The sequence below is a fragment of the Uloborus diversus genome, chromosome 8 (genome assembly GCF_026930045.1).
Source record: "Uloborus diversus isolate 005 chromosome 8, Udiv.v.3.1, whole genome shotgun sequence".
Classification (NCBI taxonomy): domain Eukaryota; kingdom Metazoa; phylum Arthropoda; class Arachnida; order Araneae; family Uloboridae; genus Uloborus; species Uloborus diversus.
In genome coordinates, this window is record NC_072738.1 from 151,924,329 (window position 1) to 151,942,830 (window position 18,502).

The 18,502-nt window shown below is 31.4% G+C and overlaps 2 protein-coding genes across 3 annotated transcripts in view; one reads left to right on the forward strand and one right to left on the reverse strand.

The window, feature by feature from the left end:
• The window catches only part of LOC129228033 (ras-related protein Rab-37-like), a 451,604-nt gene that overhangs the window by 390,796 nt on the left and 42,306 nt on the right, over nucleotides 1-18,502 (forward strand). The gene's annotated exons all lie outside the window — the stretch shown is intronic.
• Nucleotides 10,541-18,502, reverse strand: part of LOC129228032 (MIF4G domain-containing protein A-like) — a 68,254-nt gene continuing 60,292 nt past the window's right edge. For both annotated transcript variants that reach the window (XM_054862660.1, XM_054862659.1), the window contains exons 6-7: nucleotides 11,987-12,334; nucleotides 10,541-11,237 (exon numbers count right to left, since the gene is read on the reverse strand). In XM_054862660.1, coding sequence (XP_054718635.1) covers nucleotides 11,013-11,237; nucleotides 11,987-12,334 — 573 coding nt within the window. In that variant the 3' untranslated portion in view covers nucleotides 10,541-11,012. The remainder of the gene's footprint in view (nucleotides 11,238-11,986; nucleotides 12,335-18,502) is intronic.

An 18,502-nucleotide genomic window follows, 5' to 3' on the forward strand; every position in this document is an offset into this window, starting at 1 on the left:
GCACCAACCGACATTTACATACTTTAAGATCTACATGTTTTAAATACTAAAGCTTGTATTTATGTTCTGCTGTATTATATTTTTGTGTAAATAAATGTATTTTAACTTAAGAAGTGTAAATTGCTAGTCAACAGTTGAGATGCTGCAAAGAAATGTGTGTTATAACTATCTGTTATATTTCAATGTGATACAATGTTATGATAAAATACAAATTATACTTTCTGTGGTCACACCAATTATCAGAACTAGTAAGTATATAGATTAATAAAAGAGATGTTATTTATCTTTTGTGTTATTCTGTGTGCTGCTTAAAATGAAAAAAAAAAAAAAAGTCACTTTGAAAATACCACATATGAATTTGTCACGGGAAAGAAGTTGAAATCACAAAAAAATTCACTTAGGATTGTATTTATTTTTACATTTAACAGATTTTCAGCTATTAATTCTTTAAGAAACGCTCTTGAATGTGGAGGAGTTTAAGCAATACAGATACAGTCAGACCTCGATATATGGTCACCCGCTTAGAAGTCACCCCGCATATAAGGTCACTTTTTTAAAGTCCCAGGTCGCTGAATAGGAATTCTATGTTATGTATTGTCGCATATATGGTCAGGTCATAATACCAGGGTTCATACTCTATTTGGATGAAAAAATTCCATGACTTTTCTAAGACTTTAATGAAAATTTTCATGACCTCGTTACACGAAGAGAATAGCTTTATTTAAACTCAAACTTGGTAATATTTGGAAATGAGCATTAGCAAAACGTCTATATGAATGCCACCGCCTCATTGAAGCACTTACTCGTAATAGAAAAAATATTAGTGCACACTTAAAAAACTAAACTATTCTTATTTGTCTTCAACATATAAATTTTCGTTAAGTAAAAATGCAGTGAAACGAATATGATGATGCTTAAATGTCTGATATTTTTTAAAAAAACAGGCAGAATGATATCGAATGGGACAAAGGTTGAATGAGTCATCACTAAGTTTCAATGAATTAGCTTCAAAAGTTACCTTTTAGTGTCAACAGTGCCTTTAATCATCCACGTAACTTGACAGTATTTTGGTTCTTTAAAGTAAAGCCACCTAGTTTAGTTCTTTATGTTTCTAAACCAGATCTTTTTTGAAAAAACCATTCAGTAATGAATCAATCTTCTGATTCAAAAGTATATTTGTTTTGTTTACAAATTTGCATATTTTCAAATGCATATAAATTAACAGGTTCAGAAATTCCAGAACACTTTTAATTCCCGACATTGAACACAGTAGTGGGTCACATGGATTAGTTTTGCGTGCCGTATGTTGGGCACTACCGTTTTAGAGCATTAGAATTCCTCTCTTTTTGTATTCTATCGCCTGACTTATAGATCTTTATTTTCTAAAATATTCAACAAATGAAGATAAAGGTCTGAAATTCTGTTATTTTTTTCCATGACTTTCCAGGATTTCCATGACCCGTACGAACCCTGAATACATTAATCGCTTATAAGGTCATTTTTGTCTGATTTCTTTAAATGATTTCATTGCCTAATAGATTCACTTCCAAGAGTTTTCCGCAATATAATATCCTTAAAAACTGAAAAGTCATTTTTCTATTAACGTAGTAAATTAACAGTAGAAAGTGAGTGTTACGACAGTGACACTAAATTATGAAGCAGCAACGTGGGCACTCAGTGTGTACATATCGCAATTTTTATTAGTCATTAGAAGTCGAAGAAACTTTTCAGAAGATACTTAGAAACCATTGTGATTAAACCTAAAAAAAAACTCTTCAGTCCTGTATTAATGTAATTTTAAGTAAGGTAAGTTGCACATCAGTTCTTTGCTTGGGCATATTTGAATGCACTTTCATTCTAAATGGAAGTTTTAAAAAAGCATTTCAAAATTTATTAATTCCAAAAATTGTAACTGGTTCAAATCGATTAAACTACTATAATTTAATTAACTGATGTTTTTGGACGTATTAAATTTTCAAGAATTAATGTATACGTCCTTATAAATACATCCTTATTTATTAATAAATATGTATATGAATCGGTTATAAGGTCACTCCGCTTATATGGTCAGTTTTGTGAAGTCGCGTGGAGTGACCTTATATCGAGGTCCGACTGTATCTACCAACTAAAAATAAGGGGAAGGGGATGAGAGACAGAAAAGGAAAAAATAGTAACATTTTTGAAGTTCAAATATAACGAGAATGAAGAAAGGACATAACAGTCGTAATTGCATCCCAGTATAATCTTTCCTTTTCTTGAATTTGTGTGTTCATATTACAAACTTCATGAAATTACAACGACAAAAATAGAGGATATTTACATCAGCTCTTGATCTAGTTAAATTAAAATATTTTTTTAAAAAGTTTTCAGTTCCTCTGTAATACAGAATGAAAGCTTTTAATTTTTTGTAAATGGGTGTGTATTAAAATTATTAAAATTAATGCACAATTTACAAATGCTTTTTTTAAATATAAATTTCATCTATTATTAACATATTGAAATTTTATTTTTAAAAAAATCTAAGGAAAATATTTTAAAGTTCTATAAAATATGCAATTTTTAATGTTTCTTATCAATCTTTTTCTACATAAGTTATTGGGCATCAATTCTTAATGTCAGTATTACTAATTGCACATCCATTTCAGAAGAATATTTGATAATCTAATGTCATTGGGCCCAGATAATGGCTAGAGTAAGATAAAATTAAAACTACACAGAGATATATTTAGAGTAAATTAATTTTTTATACTTTAAAATTGGTTCAGAAGTGATAGTTTAAAAAAAAATGAAATCACTATGCAAAACATGAAAAAAAAAATTTTTGCAATATCATTATTCATTCAATATTTAAAATTCTATTTCTGTACTTAAGACGGATTTACAATAAGATAAATAACTTCTTTAAAAATTTTTTATTCTGAATTGAAGCACCTATAGCTGGAGCAAACCTAACCTTGCAGCATCATAATGCTGCAATTAGAATTTGTGTAGCCTTCGCAATGCTGCCACATTAGGTTAGCCCCAACTAGAAAGTTGTTCTTGAAAAAATCATCTGATTTTTAAGCTTTTAAAGCTATGTTAACAACTTTCTGCAGCCCTTTAAAAATGACGCCAAAGTTGTTGCCATAATTTAAGAACCGCTCAATACAAAGAATGAATTTTTACGTCAACATTCATTTCCATTATAGAAAAATGATTTAAAAGTTCTTCTTTCGAAACAAAAAGGAGCAGAAACAACATTTATCAAGTATAGGAAACGAACATTGTCAAGAATGAGCGAAAAACAAAACAAACAGATCGTAAATTTGAAGCAATTTCAGTTGGCGAGCTGTTACAGCTTCGCTAGTTAGTATTGTGGTCAAAAACTTTTTTAAACTATTCTATTATGATTAGAAATTAAATAATTCAATTATTACTTCTCTTACTTATGATATATGAGTGCATAAACTCTCTAATTCCTTTAACAGTATTAGAATTTGAAAGAAAATGAACTACTCCAATTTCCGGAAACCTTTTATTCTTTGCAGCTTAGATTTTTATAATTAAATTAGAAATTAATCAGAAATGAACTGAAACTGTCTCAAACTAATATTTAAAATAAGTCTTTTAACCATATTAAAAATAAAAATACTTACTGTCTAACCACGGATTGTATGGAAAGGCAAACATCCAGTTTACACGCGGAAATAGAAGCATCTATTAATTTTCAGGGGATGTCAGATTTTGCAGATGTATGTTAGCCTCTAAATTAAGCAGAGTCTCATTCAAATGAGCGGAATACGCGCATCAAATTTTTATTTTTCAACTCATTCAGATGGAGTCGCCTTACCTGGATGTTTGCCAATTCCATACAATCCGTTGTCAAACAGTAAGAGTTTATCATATAAAGATTACTCACTTCGCACAATCGAGCTCCAGGTCCGGGTTTACAGTCAGCCCCACGTCGGCAATTAATAATCCACTTTTTTCTTCTTTCTGCCTGATTCGGGAATCTAAGCGAGCAAAAACCTTTCTCTTTTTGTGCGGCACAATCACCCATTTATATGTCTTTAATACAGCGAATAATAACATTGTTTTACAAGCATGCTCCACGGTAATGGATCCAGGGGTGTTTGTGAGTTCATCAAAAAATACCTGAAAGTTTCAAAGCGAGAACGGGGGGGGGGGGGGGGGTAATCTTTGGCCCCTATTACTTAAGTGCACCTTTGCCAAAGTATTATATAGTTCTGAATCAAAATATTGTGTGTACATTTGATTAAGTTTTTAATGGGTTACAAAATTACTTTTGGGGTGGTGTTATACAAATTATCTTGACATTTGTCCATCTTAAGGGATAGGTGTCCATCTTACGGCTCTTGCAGGTATATTTGATGAGTATTATATAATTTTAAAAAATTGCGAAGGTAGGGGGATAAAAGCATAACCAAAAAAAAAAAACATAATTCCGGTATTTTCGGACATAAAAATACCGGAAATAGGCCCGAAAATACCGGAAATTCGGTAAAATACTGGAAACAATCAACCCTGAATGGATCAACAGCAGACGCCTTTTGATCCAAGATGGCAGATGCGTTGGCTGCTTACTATAGAGGCCTTAGCCCCAACTATAAAAGCAAACAGATGTGGTCTCGGCTGGAAATGACTGAGCTGACGGTGTATTTCACGGACAGTTTATTGTTTATGTTTATCAAAACGTCGTTTTCATACCCTTTTTCACAACGCGAAATTTCGACTTATGCGAGGGGTCTTAAAACGCATCCCTCGCGTAAGTCGGGACTCGACTGTAAATTACTTTCTTCAGCATAAAAATGACAGACATTGCATGTCAGAAACAAGTCATTAGTTAAGTATTCTTTATTTGATACAGGAAGACTAGAAAATGCAAGTTTAAATTTTATAAATCACATGGATTCTTAACATATGCCAATAATTATTTTTCAAATACAAAATAAAAATTCTGTTGGCACATGGAGCACATTTTCTGTAGGCATTAATGAAATAAAAATCACAATTCAACAATCAAGGAGTCCGCAATAGAATAAACACAATTCAAAATATACAGTTTCCCAAAAAACTATCGCTAAAGAATTTAACAACACAGCAAATATTTAAAGATTTCAACTATGAGTATCACAGATTTCTGACACAAAACTCTAAGCCAATATACAAATGCCAAACATATAAAATGCATGAAACAAAGAACAAAAAGCTAAAACTGTTCTTTTTGTGGCTGAACACAAAAGAAAAACTTGTTACATTACTTACACAAACATAATTACTTCATATCAAAATGCATTTTAATTTCCAACTCCTATCACTTTTTGTATAAGAAAATTAGACCTCTGTGTACTGACCTTTTCATATGTCAAAAATGTTTACAATAAACAAAAAAGAAAAGGGAGAAATTTATTTAAAAAAAAGGAGTGAAAAATGACTAGCATTTTTTTCATTTTGCAGCTCAGAAAAGATAAAATTTCAACTGAAGAAAAATTTTAAGTTGAATATATTTTTTGAGATTCAAGTGCTGAGGAAACATAATTTGTTAAAATTTTCCCATCAAACTTACATGATAAAGGTGTGTAAATATAATTATTAACACCACTAAATTGGGGGGAAAATCCAACTTATTTTTTTTTTTAATGTAAGTTTTTTTTCTATTCACAAATTTCCTTTAAAAATGTATAAAATGTGGGAACTAATATAAAATACAGTAGAAGAACGTTCTAACGCACACCTTGGGACCAGAGCTTTTGCGTTATACAGGCTTTTGCTAGATCATTTAACAAATTTTGAAACTAATATTCAGAATATATCTATATTTTAGCACTTCAGAATGAGTTTTATCTGCAATGAGTATTAAAGCACCAATATTGCAATTAGTTATTCACAAATAAATATGTTCCACAATCAAAAGACTGCATTATCCTGCTCTTCTGCTAGCTTCATGGTTTGCATAGCAGCTGCATTTTCAAGAGTCGTCTGGTATTTTCTTTTTACTGTGAACAGTAATTTTCATTTTAAAACTTTGAATTAAGATGGAAAGATGAAAAACTGTTTTAAAATTTAATTTGTCTAAAAATTTTTGTGTTTGCAAAGCAAAGCATGGGGAGTTTTTAAACTTCAAAACCTATTGTTTACTTTTGAAAAGTAGTGCAGTTTATAGAGAATTGCGTTATATAGGTCGGCGTTATAACGGTCTTCTACTGTATTAAATTGATATTATTTGTCCATCAAAATGTTTAATTTTAATGTGGAAAAGCAAAATTAAGTGAGTTTTGATAACACTTAATAGTTGAGGAAACAAGGAATTTTAAGTAGTTCCTGAAATTGGAGACAAGAACGAATTGTCAAAAACTGTTTTAAGCCACAGCCATAAAATGCTTCTTAGATTGAGTATATAAATCAAATGCTCAAAATACCATCAAAATATTCGATAGAAATGCAATGAAATTCTGTTGAAAAAAAATTATGCAAATTTGATATTCTTATATTGTTTGAGTTTTTTTTTTTTTTTTTTTGAGCAATCACGATTGTTTATTGCTTTCATTTGACTGTTTTGATGTCCTATGATTTTATCCCCCCGCCACCCTCTGCAGCATCACCGTCGATCGGCTCCTCACGATGCTGCTCCTATAGCAAAAGTCTCCTCCAGGTTGCATCCATGTCCTACACACATGCGCATACATACACAACTACACACACAAACACATACACCTACACACACAAACACATACAGACACCTACACATACACACAACTAACCACACATTCATGCCTGCACACAGACACAAATGCATATGCCTACACACACACACACATTCATACACACAACTACCCACACACTTATGCCAGCATACAGACACAAACACACATACACATACCTCCTACACACATACACATACCCTCCCACACACAAACACACACGCCTACATACACATACTCGTGATTGCGAAAAACAATTTGAATTCAAGACGTCAAAGTTCAATTTTTTTTTTTTGTTAAAAAAGGAGGGGGGGATGTTTCAAAAATTCTGTTATGTTCTGCAATGGAAATTTCATAGTACACACTTTTTGAACAATTATTTAAAAATTTAGTACTCTTATAAGAGCTTGCTGTCTATTGATCAATGAGACACATCGAGAGTTGACTTACTAATGCAATAATAAACTACATGAAAAAAAAAAGTGTTTGAAATAATTGTGTTCATTTTGAATTTCAGCTCCATTATCTTCTTTTGAAAGAATCGTTCTTTGTGTCACTCTTTGAAAATAATCACATGAATAAGCAATAAGTAAATATAAACAATGAATAGCCACTCTCCAAATCAACATTTAAAAAAAAATTTCTAGGGTAGTACTCAGTCACACAACACAAACCTTTTTCTTTTTAATTTTGCCAATGAATACTCTAAAAACACTTGAATAAACATAGTATTATACCAATTGGAATACGGAGAGCTCAAAATGAAGGCATCAAAACTAACTTCAAATTAGACTTGCAAGTAAAAAATGGCATTCCAACAAGTAAAATTTTAATAATTAATAAATGTATCCCTTTAATAAACAGTAATGGGACAAGCTCTACACAAAGTATTTTGTGGAAAATTACAGCAAAAATTTTGCAAAATAGAAAAATCTGATTTATAGATTTAATTAGTAACAAATATTAATCTTTTCAACCAATGAAAAGAATAAAATAAAATGAATATAAATCACAATAAAACATTGCACAAGAAAAATAAAAATAATTTAAAATATTAATTTTCAAAAACAAAATAACATTTTATAAATCATCAACTAAGAAAATACTTCTAAACACTTTAGCTGAAGAAAAGATATTTTGCAAAGCGAAACCGCTTATTATCACCTGATCATTTTTTAATAATCATATCACAGTGAAATATTCACCCCAATAGGCAACCAACAGCTCGCATAGTTAAATTTCTGGACGTTTTTATCTTTAATATTAATTATAAAGTTTAACCAAGACAAGTTATAAGTAGAGATCCTAAATACGGAGAGATTAGACAACTTCAGAGCGGCGGCCATCTTATGTCCAAAGATGCTCACTGCCCGTAGACCGTAATGCATCTTCTGCCCCAAATATCCTGTACTTTTCATCGAAAAAATTAGAGGCTAGTTTTTATATTAAGAAATGAAATGTGCAGATTACAAATATATCTTTGTTTTCTATTTTTATGAACAAACTTTTTAGAAAAAACTTTTTCTTTGTAAGCGCTATGATGATACGAAACGATTGGCGACGGATTTCCAGACTTTGAACTCACTTAGTTAAATGAAAATACGAGGAGAAAAAAAAATGTCTCTACTTAAAAGATTTAATGTCCTATATTCCGTGGGAAATCTAAAAAATCACACAGCGCAGCATTTCGAGCTGACAACACTTGGACTAACAGGGCCCAATACAGGCTGATTTTACTACCATTTTTCGGAACCTTCACAAAAATCTCGTACTGAAATCAGTACTTTCACAAAAATCAAGTTATAATATCAGTAGCTTCACAAAAACATCGAAAATTTCACAAAAATTCACTTTTTAAAACATAAAATTTGTTTCCCTGTTTAAAACAAAATTTACTCATTAAATAAAATTCTAAGCAGGTTTATATGAAGAATCGGTAAATAGAAACCTTTTTGTAGTACTTAACTAAATTTTAGCTTTTTCTCGCCAAAGTGCATTTATGCAATATTATCGCAATCTTTCAACATCTGTTTTGGAAAACCGTGTTTCTCATTATTTCCTATATTGTACACAGTACATAGCCCATGAAGCTGAAATTACGATGACATTTTTCGTACTTCTTAGGGTTTTAGCTCCCCCCCCCCCAAAAAAAACGAAACCTGTTAAAAATACTAGATGACATTTACACTTTTCGAACTAAAATTTAACTTGTTCTACTTCTCTTTTACAAAAATTAGGATGCCTCTAAAATTTCACAAAAACAATGCTGATAAAAAAAACTTTCACAAAAATAGAATGATGCAATACTTTCACAAAAATAGGTAGCGAGAAAAAAGTCCTGGATTGGCCCCTGACTAAACATGGCGGATAGTGGCGCCCCGTTGTCCAATCTCTCTGTATATAGGATCTCTAGTTATAAGGTGTGGCAATTAGTAGTAAGAAAAGATCAACATAGATATTAATCTCAAAATTTTTTCTCGTTAAAAAGATAGAAAGAGGAGACATGTAAAACATAATATACCAATGAATTGTTTTTTCTTAAGAAAATCTCATAATTGTATCTTGATTATGAATGAATGTTACATACTATATACAAACTGCAGTGCAATGCACGATCAATTTTTTTTTTTTTTTTTTCACTTCTGCCATTTTTTATAAAGTGGATCCTTTTTCATCTTGTGGCAAATATTGGCAGTCACAAAATAGGAAATAATATGAACTTCGAAATTTCAAACATACATTTATGTAATTTAATTCAATCAATTTTGAATTTTACCTATAAATCATCATCATAGATGTATACAGATTTTTTTTTTTTTTTTTTTTTTTTTTTTTTTTGAGAATCAAATTTTTAGTATTATACAATACTCGATTGCATTTAAATCAATAAGAAATGAAATTCAAAATTGTAAATGAAATAGCTAAATGTCAAGCCTTAAAACTTGACATGATTTTTTTCAATATTCATATAGACATCTAAAATCAACTATGGCAGTATACATAAATGAATTTAAAATTTCAAACAAGAACGATAAATAGTAGGCATTTTAAGAATAACTTGAAGCCTCATTTTATGATGCATTATGTTAAATTAAAAAAAAAAAAAATACCTTGGAGGGAAATGCTCTTTGTTTTGTAGAAATGGCCAATTTCTTATAGTCTGTGTAAGGAGAAGTGATTGCAGAAGTAAACAATGCAACATGCAGGTATAAATGCCCATTTAAGTTAGACTTTTTCGGTCAAGATTCTGTAGACTCGACAAATGTTCACAATAAAAAAAGCAACTTTTTATGTTTACTTCTGCTGCCACTTCTCAAGCAATAGGGTGTAGTATTTTTCTTCTCACAAATTCATTAAAGGCAGTTATACTGTTGTTGTTCTACAAGACTTTGAGCCTGGAACCTATGGCAATTGAAATGATGATCAACCATTGGCAGCATTTAATTTCACTTTGATTTTCAACAATCAAATTGTCAAAAATATAAATAATTACAACATATAACACATAGCTTTCAGTAAATAAACACTTTTTGGCTAAAGCTGAGAGAAAAACATACTTGCCAACCTTAAAAGAAGAAAAAACAGGAGATTCCACTACAGGGATATAGGTGATTCACCAGCAACATATCTTCACAACAGAATTATTAAATTATGCTTTTAAATAACATAAATACTAAATTCAAAGTAAAATGGGGATTTTTTGCAGATGCAGGCGAATTGGTAGCAGCAAGAAAAATATACTGTAAAGGAAAAACCAAATAATGAGTGAATTTGGTTAAAGTTTCGTACATTCCCCAGTCTCTACCAAAAAAGTAGCTACAAAAATTCAACTACTAAAATCCAAAAACAAAAATTTTTTTTAATCAATATATAATGAAAATAAAATATGAAATTAGTAGGTATCAGGTAGCACATGTTAAAATATCTGCAAACTACCAAAATAATTGAAATATTTTCAAGATGCAAAAGGATTGAAATCTGCTGCAATATTCGGCACAGCATGTGCTTCATTGAAAATACAATGAAGAAAGCTTCCAAAAAATTAATTTTTACTAAATGAGTGATAAATTGGAAAAAATCTTATTCCCTGACAGACTAGAAAAGGGCGCTATCTATTGAGAAGAAAGTGAAACTTTTGACAATTGACGGAAAAAACGGGAGAAAATCTTAAACAACGGGAAAACGGAAGATAAAAGCAAAAAAAACGGGAGTCTCCCGTTAAAAACAGTACTGTTGGCAAGTATGGAAAAAGCATCACAAAAGGGGTGTTTCAAAGAACCTACGAGTAGAACAAAACATAACTGCAGTTCATCAAAGCCTGGTGTAAGGGAAATAATATACGGCTTGTGGCAGATCCAGCTGCCAGTCACTAGCATGAAGTTCAATAATTTCAAGGAGTGTCTTACGAATATGTGCATTAATGGACGGATTCACAAAGGCATCATGTAAGTTGACCACCAGATGCTGCATACGCATCGTTGCATCTGCTTCTAGCTGCTTACCAACCGAAACCAACATTTTACGAAGGACATCCACCTAAAAGGCAAACATTCATAAATTATATAGCAAACTATTAATAATATCCGTGTAAATCATAGCTTGAAGAATCAAAGAGCATCAAAAATTAAATTCTCTAATCATTCAATTTTATCTGAATACATTAGAATAAAATGGAGAAGTGCAAATACGGACCCATCCTCCATCATTACTAATTTAAAGATTTATCATAACTTTAATGTTAGAGATGCAACATTGTTCAAAGGCAGAACATCAATGATCAAAATTAAATAACTAATTAATATTGTACCAAACCTAGAAAAAAAAGCATCATCCACCAATTGAGTAGTTTTACAATATAATCCTTACTAATAATAAAGTTGAAAGTCCCTCTGTCTGTCAGAATCTCTGTGATGCGCATAGCGCCTAGACCGTTTGGCCGATTTTCATGAAATTTGGCAAAGTTAGTTTGTAGCATGGGGGTGTGCACCTCGAAGCGGTTTTTCAAAAATTCGATTTGGTTCTTTTCCTGTTCCAATTTTAAGAACAAAATTATCATAAGATGAACGAGTAAATTACGAAATTATCATAACGTGGAACCGTAACATGGGCACAAGCTAATTGTCGAGAAAATTCACCATACATTATTTGTAAATACACAGGCGAACTAAAACACCTTTTAATTTTCTATTACGGGCAAAACTGTGCGGGTACCACTAGTAAATAATAAATTTAAAAGATTCAAAATAAAACAAAACAGTTCCTTGACACCGAATGAAGAAACTTACTTCAGCCTCGCTATTGAGGGACGGAGGTTTCAATATGATGTTAGCACACTCAAATAGCAACGTCTGAAGGGTCAAGGCTAAGTGAGCCATCGGAGAGTTAGGATGAGGCCCAATCAGTTGAACAGGCATGTTCCCAGTGGCATTCGGAGGAACAACTTGGCAATGCTGATTCTTGACTCGAAAATAGAGCTCGGTGAGAAAAGAGACATAGGCGGTCCAACGTCTCAATCCCGAGGTGGTCGTACCGGTCGACAGCAAGATGGGCATGCGAAGCAACTTATCCCGCTCATTGAACCATTCTCTGCAGCAGTTCTGGAGACTTTCAAGGAAGGTATGGTCATGCTCCTTCTGAATTGGAATGAAAGCAAAATTCCATAACAGAAGCTCTTAAACAAGCAAAATAACAACTTAGAAACAAAAACTTCAGATATCATAATTATCTGAGCCGAGCTTAACGTAATGAAATTCAAAATATTTTATGTAAACTTAGAAGTGCAAAAACTAGAGCAATTTCATTCTAAACTTAGTGAGCTTATTTCAAAATATAAGCATTTCTTTACAATACATGTTCACTTAGAACTTGCATTTAATTTCCCACTCTTACTTTTGCTACATGTATAAAAAATCAAAAACTTTCTGGGGAAAAATATACTCGTTCACTATTATTACTTTCACACTAATATGAATAATTATAACAACAGGGTGGCGACAGAAACTGGAAAAAAAAGTTCCCTGACTTTTCCCTGATTAAGTTCACCAAATTTCCCTGATTTACGTTACCAATGATAATGGCTTCTTTTCTTTGCCCTACTTGAAAAGCATTACCTATTAAATAAAATGCAGTGTTTAAAATGGTTTAAACTGTTAATTAAAAATATATTTAGAAAAGATGCTCCTATTTTTTGGTGAAAATTGTAATGTTAAATTATCGACAGAGAAATAGTGTAGGAAATCTAAAACAAATACTTTACTTCCAGGAAACAGTTAACACAAGAACTCTAAGAAATTATTGAAACCACTCTTAAAGACATATCTAATGATGATAAAACTAAAAAATTTAAATGGAAATAATCTTGAACTGAATTTTCAAGCAGTATAATTGTTGCTGCAAGAATAACAAACAAGTGGTAGTTTAAGTATGGAGGCAATGTAGTTTTACTTACGTAAGTAATACTGCCGTTTGCAGGTAAACGGCAGTAAAACGGCAGTATCTGCAGAAAATAGTTTTCGAGATATTTGGAGAAATGTGTGGTGGATTCAGCACTAACAATAGGAAAATGTTAGAATTAGACGTTTTTTTGCGCGTTTTTTTCAACGGAAACCAAATAAGCAGGTATGTACAATAAAGATAACGTACAATAGATGACAAAAATGCAAAGAGAAAAAAAAAGAAAAATGTGCAGTTTCTGCTTTTTACCTGCACACGGCAGAATAGACATACAGTCGAGCCTCCATATATCGAACTTCCACATATCGAAATTTTCTATATATCGAAATTCCAGCAAATTTCAATGTTTATTACATAGAAAAATTGTTTCTATATATCGAAAAAATCTCTATATATCAAAATTTTTTTCGGGACACTTTCGGGATTTTTTTTTTCTTTTTTTCTCACTTTAGATTGTTTGTTTAATGAAAAATGAAGGTTAGGGGAGAAAATTATGTTTACTAAACGTTGCTAAGAAACTCATAAGAAATCTGGGTTTGAGGGGTGTGTAGATAGGTCGTTGCTCCGTTCTGGAGTTCTTAAATTCCCACAAGTTTATTTCAAATCTAAGTTGAAACCAGCAACACTGTAAAATCAGTTTCAAGTTATCCCTTTTGCCTGTTGATTATCATTCCTAGTCTTTTTAGCTTCAGTAAAAACTATTCAAGTTAAGTAGATTGATTTTTTACTTTTCTCTCGATTACGTTGTCAAAGCGAAAATCCCCTCATGTTGCGAATCAAATTGAATTGCCGAAGAATGAAGATGTATGAAGACACAAAAATGTAACTTCTGTTAATTTTTCAGTTATTAACTTTCGTTTCATCCGATGCTCGTATAAATTAGAAATTGGGTTTCATGCACGAAAATTAGCTTTAATTTTAATGTTTTAGGAGATTTTTATGATAAAATAAGATTGTTTCTATATATCGAAATTTCTATATATCGAATTTTTCCCTGGCAATTTGCAACTTCGATATATGGAGGTCAGACTGTATTTATATAAAACAAATTGAATTCTTTCAACAACCAGTCATATTCAGCTATCCTCTAATCAAGAACTTAAGTTTGAATGAATGAACACAGCATTTTAACTATCAAAAAATAATTAAAATATTTACTTACCTACACAACTCAATTTCAAATGATGTTATTAGTTGTTGAAAAAAAATCTTAGATTACTTTAGTAACAAACAACTTTAAAATACAAAAATAATTATTAAATTCAAAATGTATATGCATATGGTTTTAAAATAAAAGTTTTAAAGTGAAATAAAATCCCTTCGTGTAATCTGAAGTGCCAACAAAAAATACCATGGCAAAAAAAAATTCAATTTTAGCAATTAAATTTAAAAAGCCAAGTGAGACTTAAGATTTTTACGGCATTAATTTAAAAAACAAAGATTCATTCTTGAAATCGTGATAACAGTATGCTAATTACTTCAAGACAATGAGTAAAGGCAAGGGAGCAAAGTCATAAATGACAGCTTCCTCTTTGCCTGTAGGGTTGTTTATTTTACTTAGCATGGAATGCATGGAAGGAAAATTCAAGCTATGTAAAATAAACAACTTAACAGACACAGAAACAATCTTGGGAAGCTCGATTGATTACTTTGACCTTGAGGAAAAAATATGCTCAAATATGCAGCACTGTATAATCACACTGCATTAACTTTACTTTTTTTAAACAAATAATTGGCGGAAAAATCATAGGGAGTCAAAATACTAAAGTTTTGCAAGGAAAAAAATTTTTTATTCTTCATTTGATAAAATTTCCCTGAATTTTTGTTATTTTTTCAAAATTCCCTGATATTTCCCTGAGTGATAAGTTCCCTGATTTCCCTGATCTGTCGCCACCCTGAACAAGTTTTTACATGGCATTTGGCAAAATATACTAGCCTTACTGAACTAAACCAAAAATTATCTCAGAAATAAATACAAATGTGATGACCAGCAACAGAATCTGGGCCCAGCTAGTCTAGTCCTAGTCGGTTTATTCGCAACCACTGAAGATCAATGGCCCTTTTAAAGCTATCAACCCCTTTATTCATTACAGCCTCCAGGGCCCAATACAGGCTGATTTTGCTACCATTTTTCGGTACCTTCACAAAAATCTTTGTTTGAAATCGGTACTTTCACAAAAATCAAGTAATAAAATCAGTAGCTTCACAAAAACATTGAAAATTTCACAAAAATTCGCATTTTAAAATATAAAATTGGTTTTTCTGCTTAAAACAAAATTTACTCATAAAATAAAATTCTAAGCAGGTTTATATGAACAATCGCTTAAAGAGAAACCTTTTTGTAGTATTTTAACTAATTTTTAACTGTTTCTCGCCAAAGTACTTAAAGCTCAAATTACGATGGTATTTTTCGTACTTCTTAGGTTTTTAGCTCCCCCCCCCCCAAAAAAACGAAACCTGTTAAAAATACTAGATGACATTTACACAGGGATAGAAGTGACATTTGCCAACAAAAATATAGGAAAATATAGGAATTTTCTGAAAAAAATATAGGAATTCGATGGAAAATATAGGAATTTTCTGCAAACAATATAGGAATTTTTCGAAATAATATAGGAATATTTTGAAAAAAAAAAGGATATACAGGAATTTCGATAACAAAGCTCGCCAGTATGACATTTTTTTTCAAAATGCAATACTACAATTCGATTAAAAACATGTAATTACACTACCTGACATAAGTGCAATACATACGCATAAATAAGTCTAAAAATACACATAAAATCAATTTTACAAACAGTAAAAGAGCGTAAAACTGTAATTTGTACTAAACATATTAAGGCATACTTCTTTAAAAAAAAAAAAAAAAAAATAGACGAAACTTTTTGTATATGAACACAAATCTTTCTTAAAATAGTTGTGTCCCTAATCTAATTTTTAATGAAAGATTTTGCATGATCCGATACTGCGATGGGCAAGCTGTGCAGTAGAATGAAATTCGTGAAGTTCTGTTCTAATTTATGTTATCACTTGACAATGCAGTAAAAGCCAAACTTAAAGTTTTATAAGTTGTTGAAACATGTGCTATGCTGAAATCAAAGTCACATGTCACAGTAATATCAGGGGTCAATCCAGGTTTCATTTTTTAAGTCCCCGTTATGCGAAAAAGCAAAATATTTTTTGTGAATTTTCTTTATTTTTGTGAAAAAGAAATTATGGTGAATTTCCTTTTCTTTTCTAGAAAAAAGTGTTCAGGTAAAAATTTAAATGTATGCAAATTAAAAATTTAAATGTATACTGTTTTTTTTCAGAAAAATCTCTGATATGATACTTTTTGACCATTTTTCCCCCCTGAAAATCCTATTTTCAGTACCAAATTCGATCATAGTTGAAATCCACGATTTCCCATGACTTTGAAGGACACCCAGTAAAATATATATTTGATTTAGAAATATTTGGTCATGAAAGCAAAATAATCCAGACCTAAAAAACTTGGTGGCCACCACTGTCCCAAAGTTTTAAAGTACAAAAAGTGAGGGGGGGGGTTAGTTTTTACTACTTTCATAAAAAAATTAATAAATAGAACCTTGCACTTGTTTACAAAAGCATGCATTTTGGAAAATTTAAGTTAAAATAGGTTTTTAAATTGCTTCAAAATAAATAAATGAGAAGTCATTAGGAAACTGCATTTTAGTAATCAAAACCGTTTCTTTAAGTTCATACCAAAGCCTCCAAATCAATGAGGATCGAATGCAATTGTGCAGATAAAATTTCACTTTTCTAGAAACTAATGCAGGGCTCCCAACACATTTTAGTTTTAGAAAAGGGTAAAAGAGGACCAATTTCAATCAAAAAGAGGACTAAAGAGGACCAGTTAGGATTAAAAAGAGGATCTTGAGAGGACCATTCATTTAAACACAAGGAAGCATCAAAAGACAAATTAGCTGCCTGCTGCTAAATCCCTGAAAATAATTTGTTAATTAACCATAATACTGATTTTTAATGATACAATTCCTTTATCACCTTCTGCACAACTGATCTTTTTATCCATTGAATAATATTATTTACACAAACATTTGGATGGGAGGGGGGGGGGAGGCACTTAGCGCAGCACTTAAGGCAGCCTCCATAGAACTAAATGGGCATAATGATACATTTTGAATTGAACCAGGGATGCTGGTAGTCTCACTGAAGGATAGATGAAGCTGTGCTTCATCTTTCTATAGTTTAAAATTATTTTTGTGTTTTTCTGTATCGTAATGCTTCTTTAATAGCATTTATATCCCTTCTCCACTGATATGAATCCATCACACACCAAACCGATCTACTGTATTGAAAGTTTCCCTAAAAATGTCTGAAATTCTCAATCACAAAGAGAAGCAGATCACATGAGGCATAGTTTTGCAATTTTCATATTCAAAGTATATTTTCAAGAATCATAAAGCTTACATTAAAAAAAAATATTCCATGATTGCAGGGCCATGAGTGCTTTGAACTTTTATGGGGGGGGGGGGAAACAAATTCCCCCCTTTAGCAGGCATCATGCTGCCTGCCTTGTCTAGTGGTCAGAGAAGTCTGACTGCGATAGGAAGGTCCGGGTTCGAATCCCGGCTCGGGCATGGACGTACTTTCTCTCTCCTGTCCTTGTCCCCTATAAATGGGTCCTTATGGAATGTGTGTACTGTAGAAGTCGGACTTCACACCAAATTACTCTACAGTTGGAAAAGTGAAGCAGTGCACCTCAAATTGCCAGCCTACTTGGCACACGACAACAACAGCAGCAGGCATCATGACAATGAAATGATGTACAAATTCAACTTCATATAATTACATAATTCAACTTTGTTTCATATACAGACGCTACTTTAAAATGTTATGTGCTCAATTGTTTAAATTTAATACCCCTCCCCCTCCCACACAAAAAAACAGTAATAACCGAAAATAAGCTAATGATAATCAAAATTATGTTTGGAAAACTAAATAAGCTTGAATTAAACAAGACAAAAAATATTAATTTTTTAGTTATTTAAGTAAGAATTTAATCGAGTTAATCTGACGTAGCATGTCAAAATAACTTCTAATTGCCATAAATATAAAAATATTTATAAGATGCAAAACAATTGAAAGCTCAGAGAAGCAAATTTTCACGAACCAAGTTCAATGTTGGCATGCTTCTCATAAAATAAATTTATTTATTTTCTACTAAATTAAACCTAAAACATGCTAATCTAAGTTGGAATATGGGAAAATAACATTCGATTGGGCAAAATATTTTAATATTTACATGATTCAAAAAGATTGAAATTTCAAACATTAAAAGCAATTTTCCGCGAAGTCCGAGTAAGTTC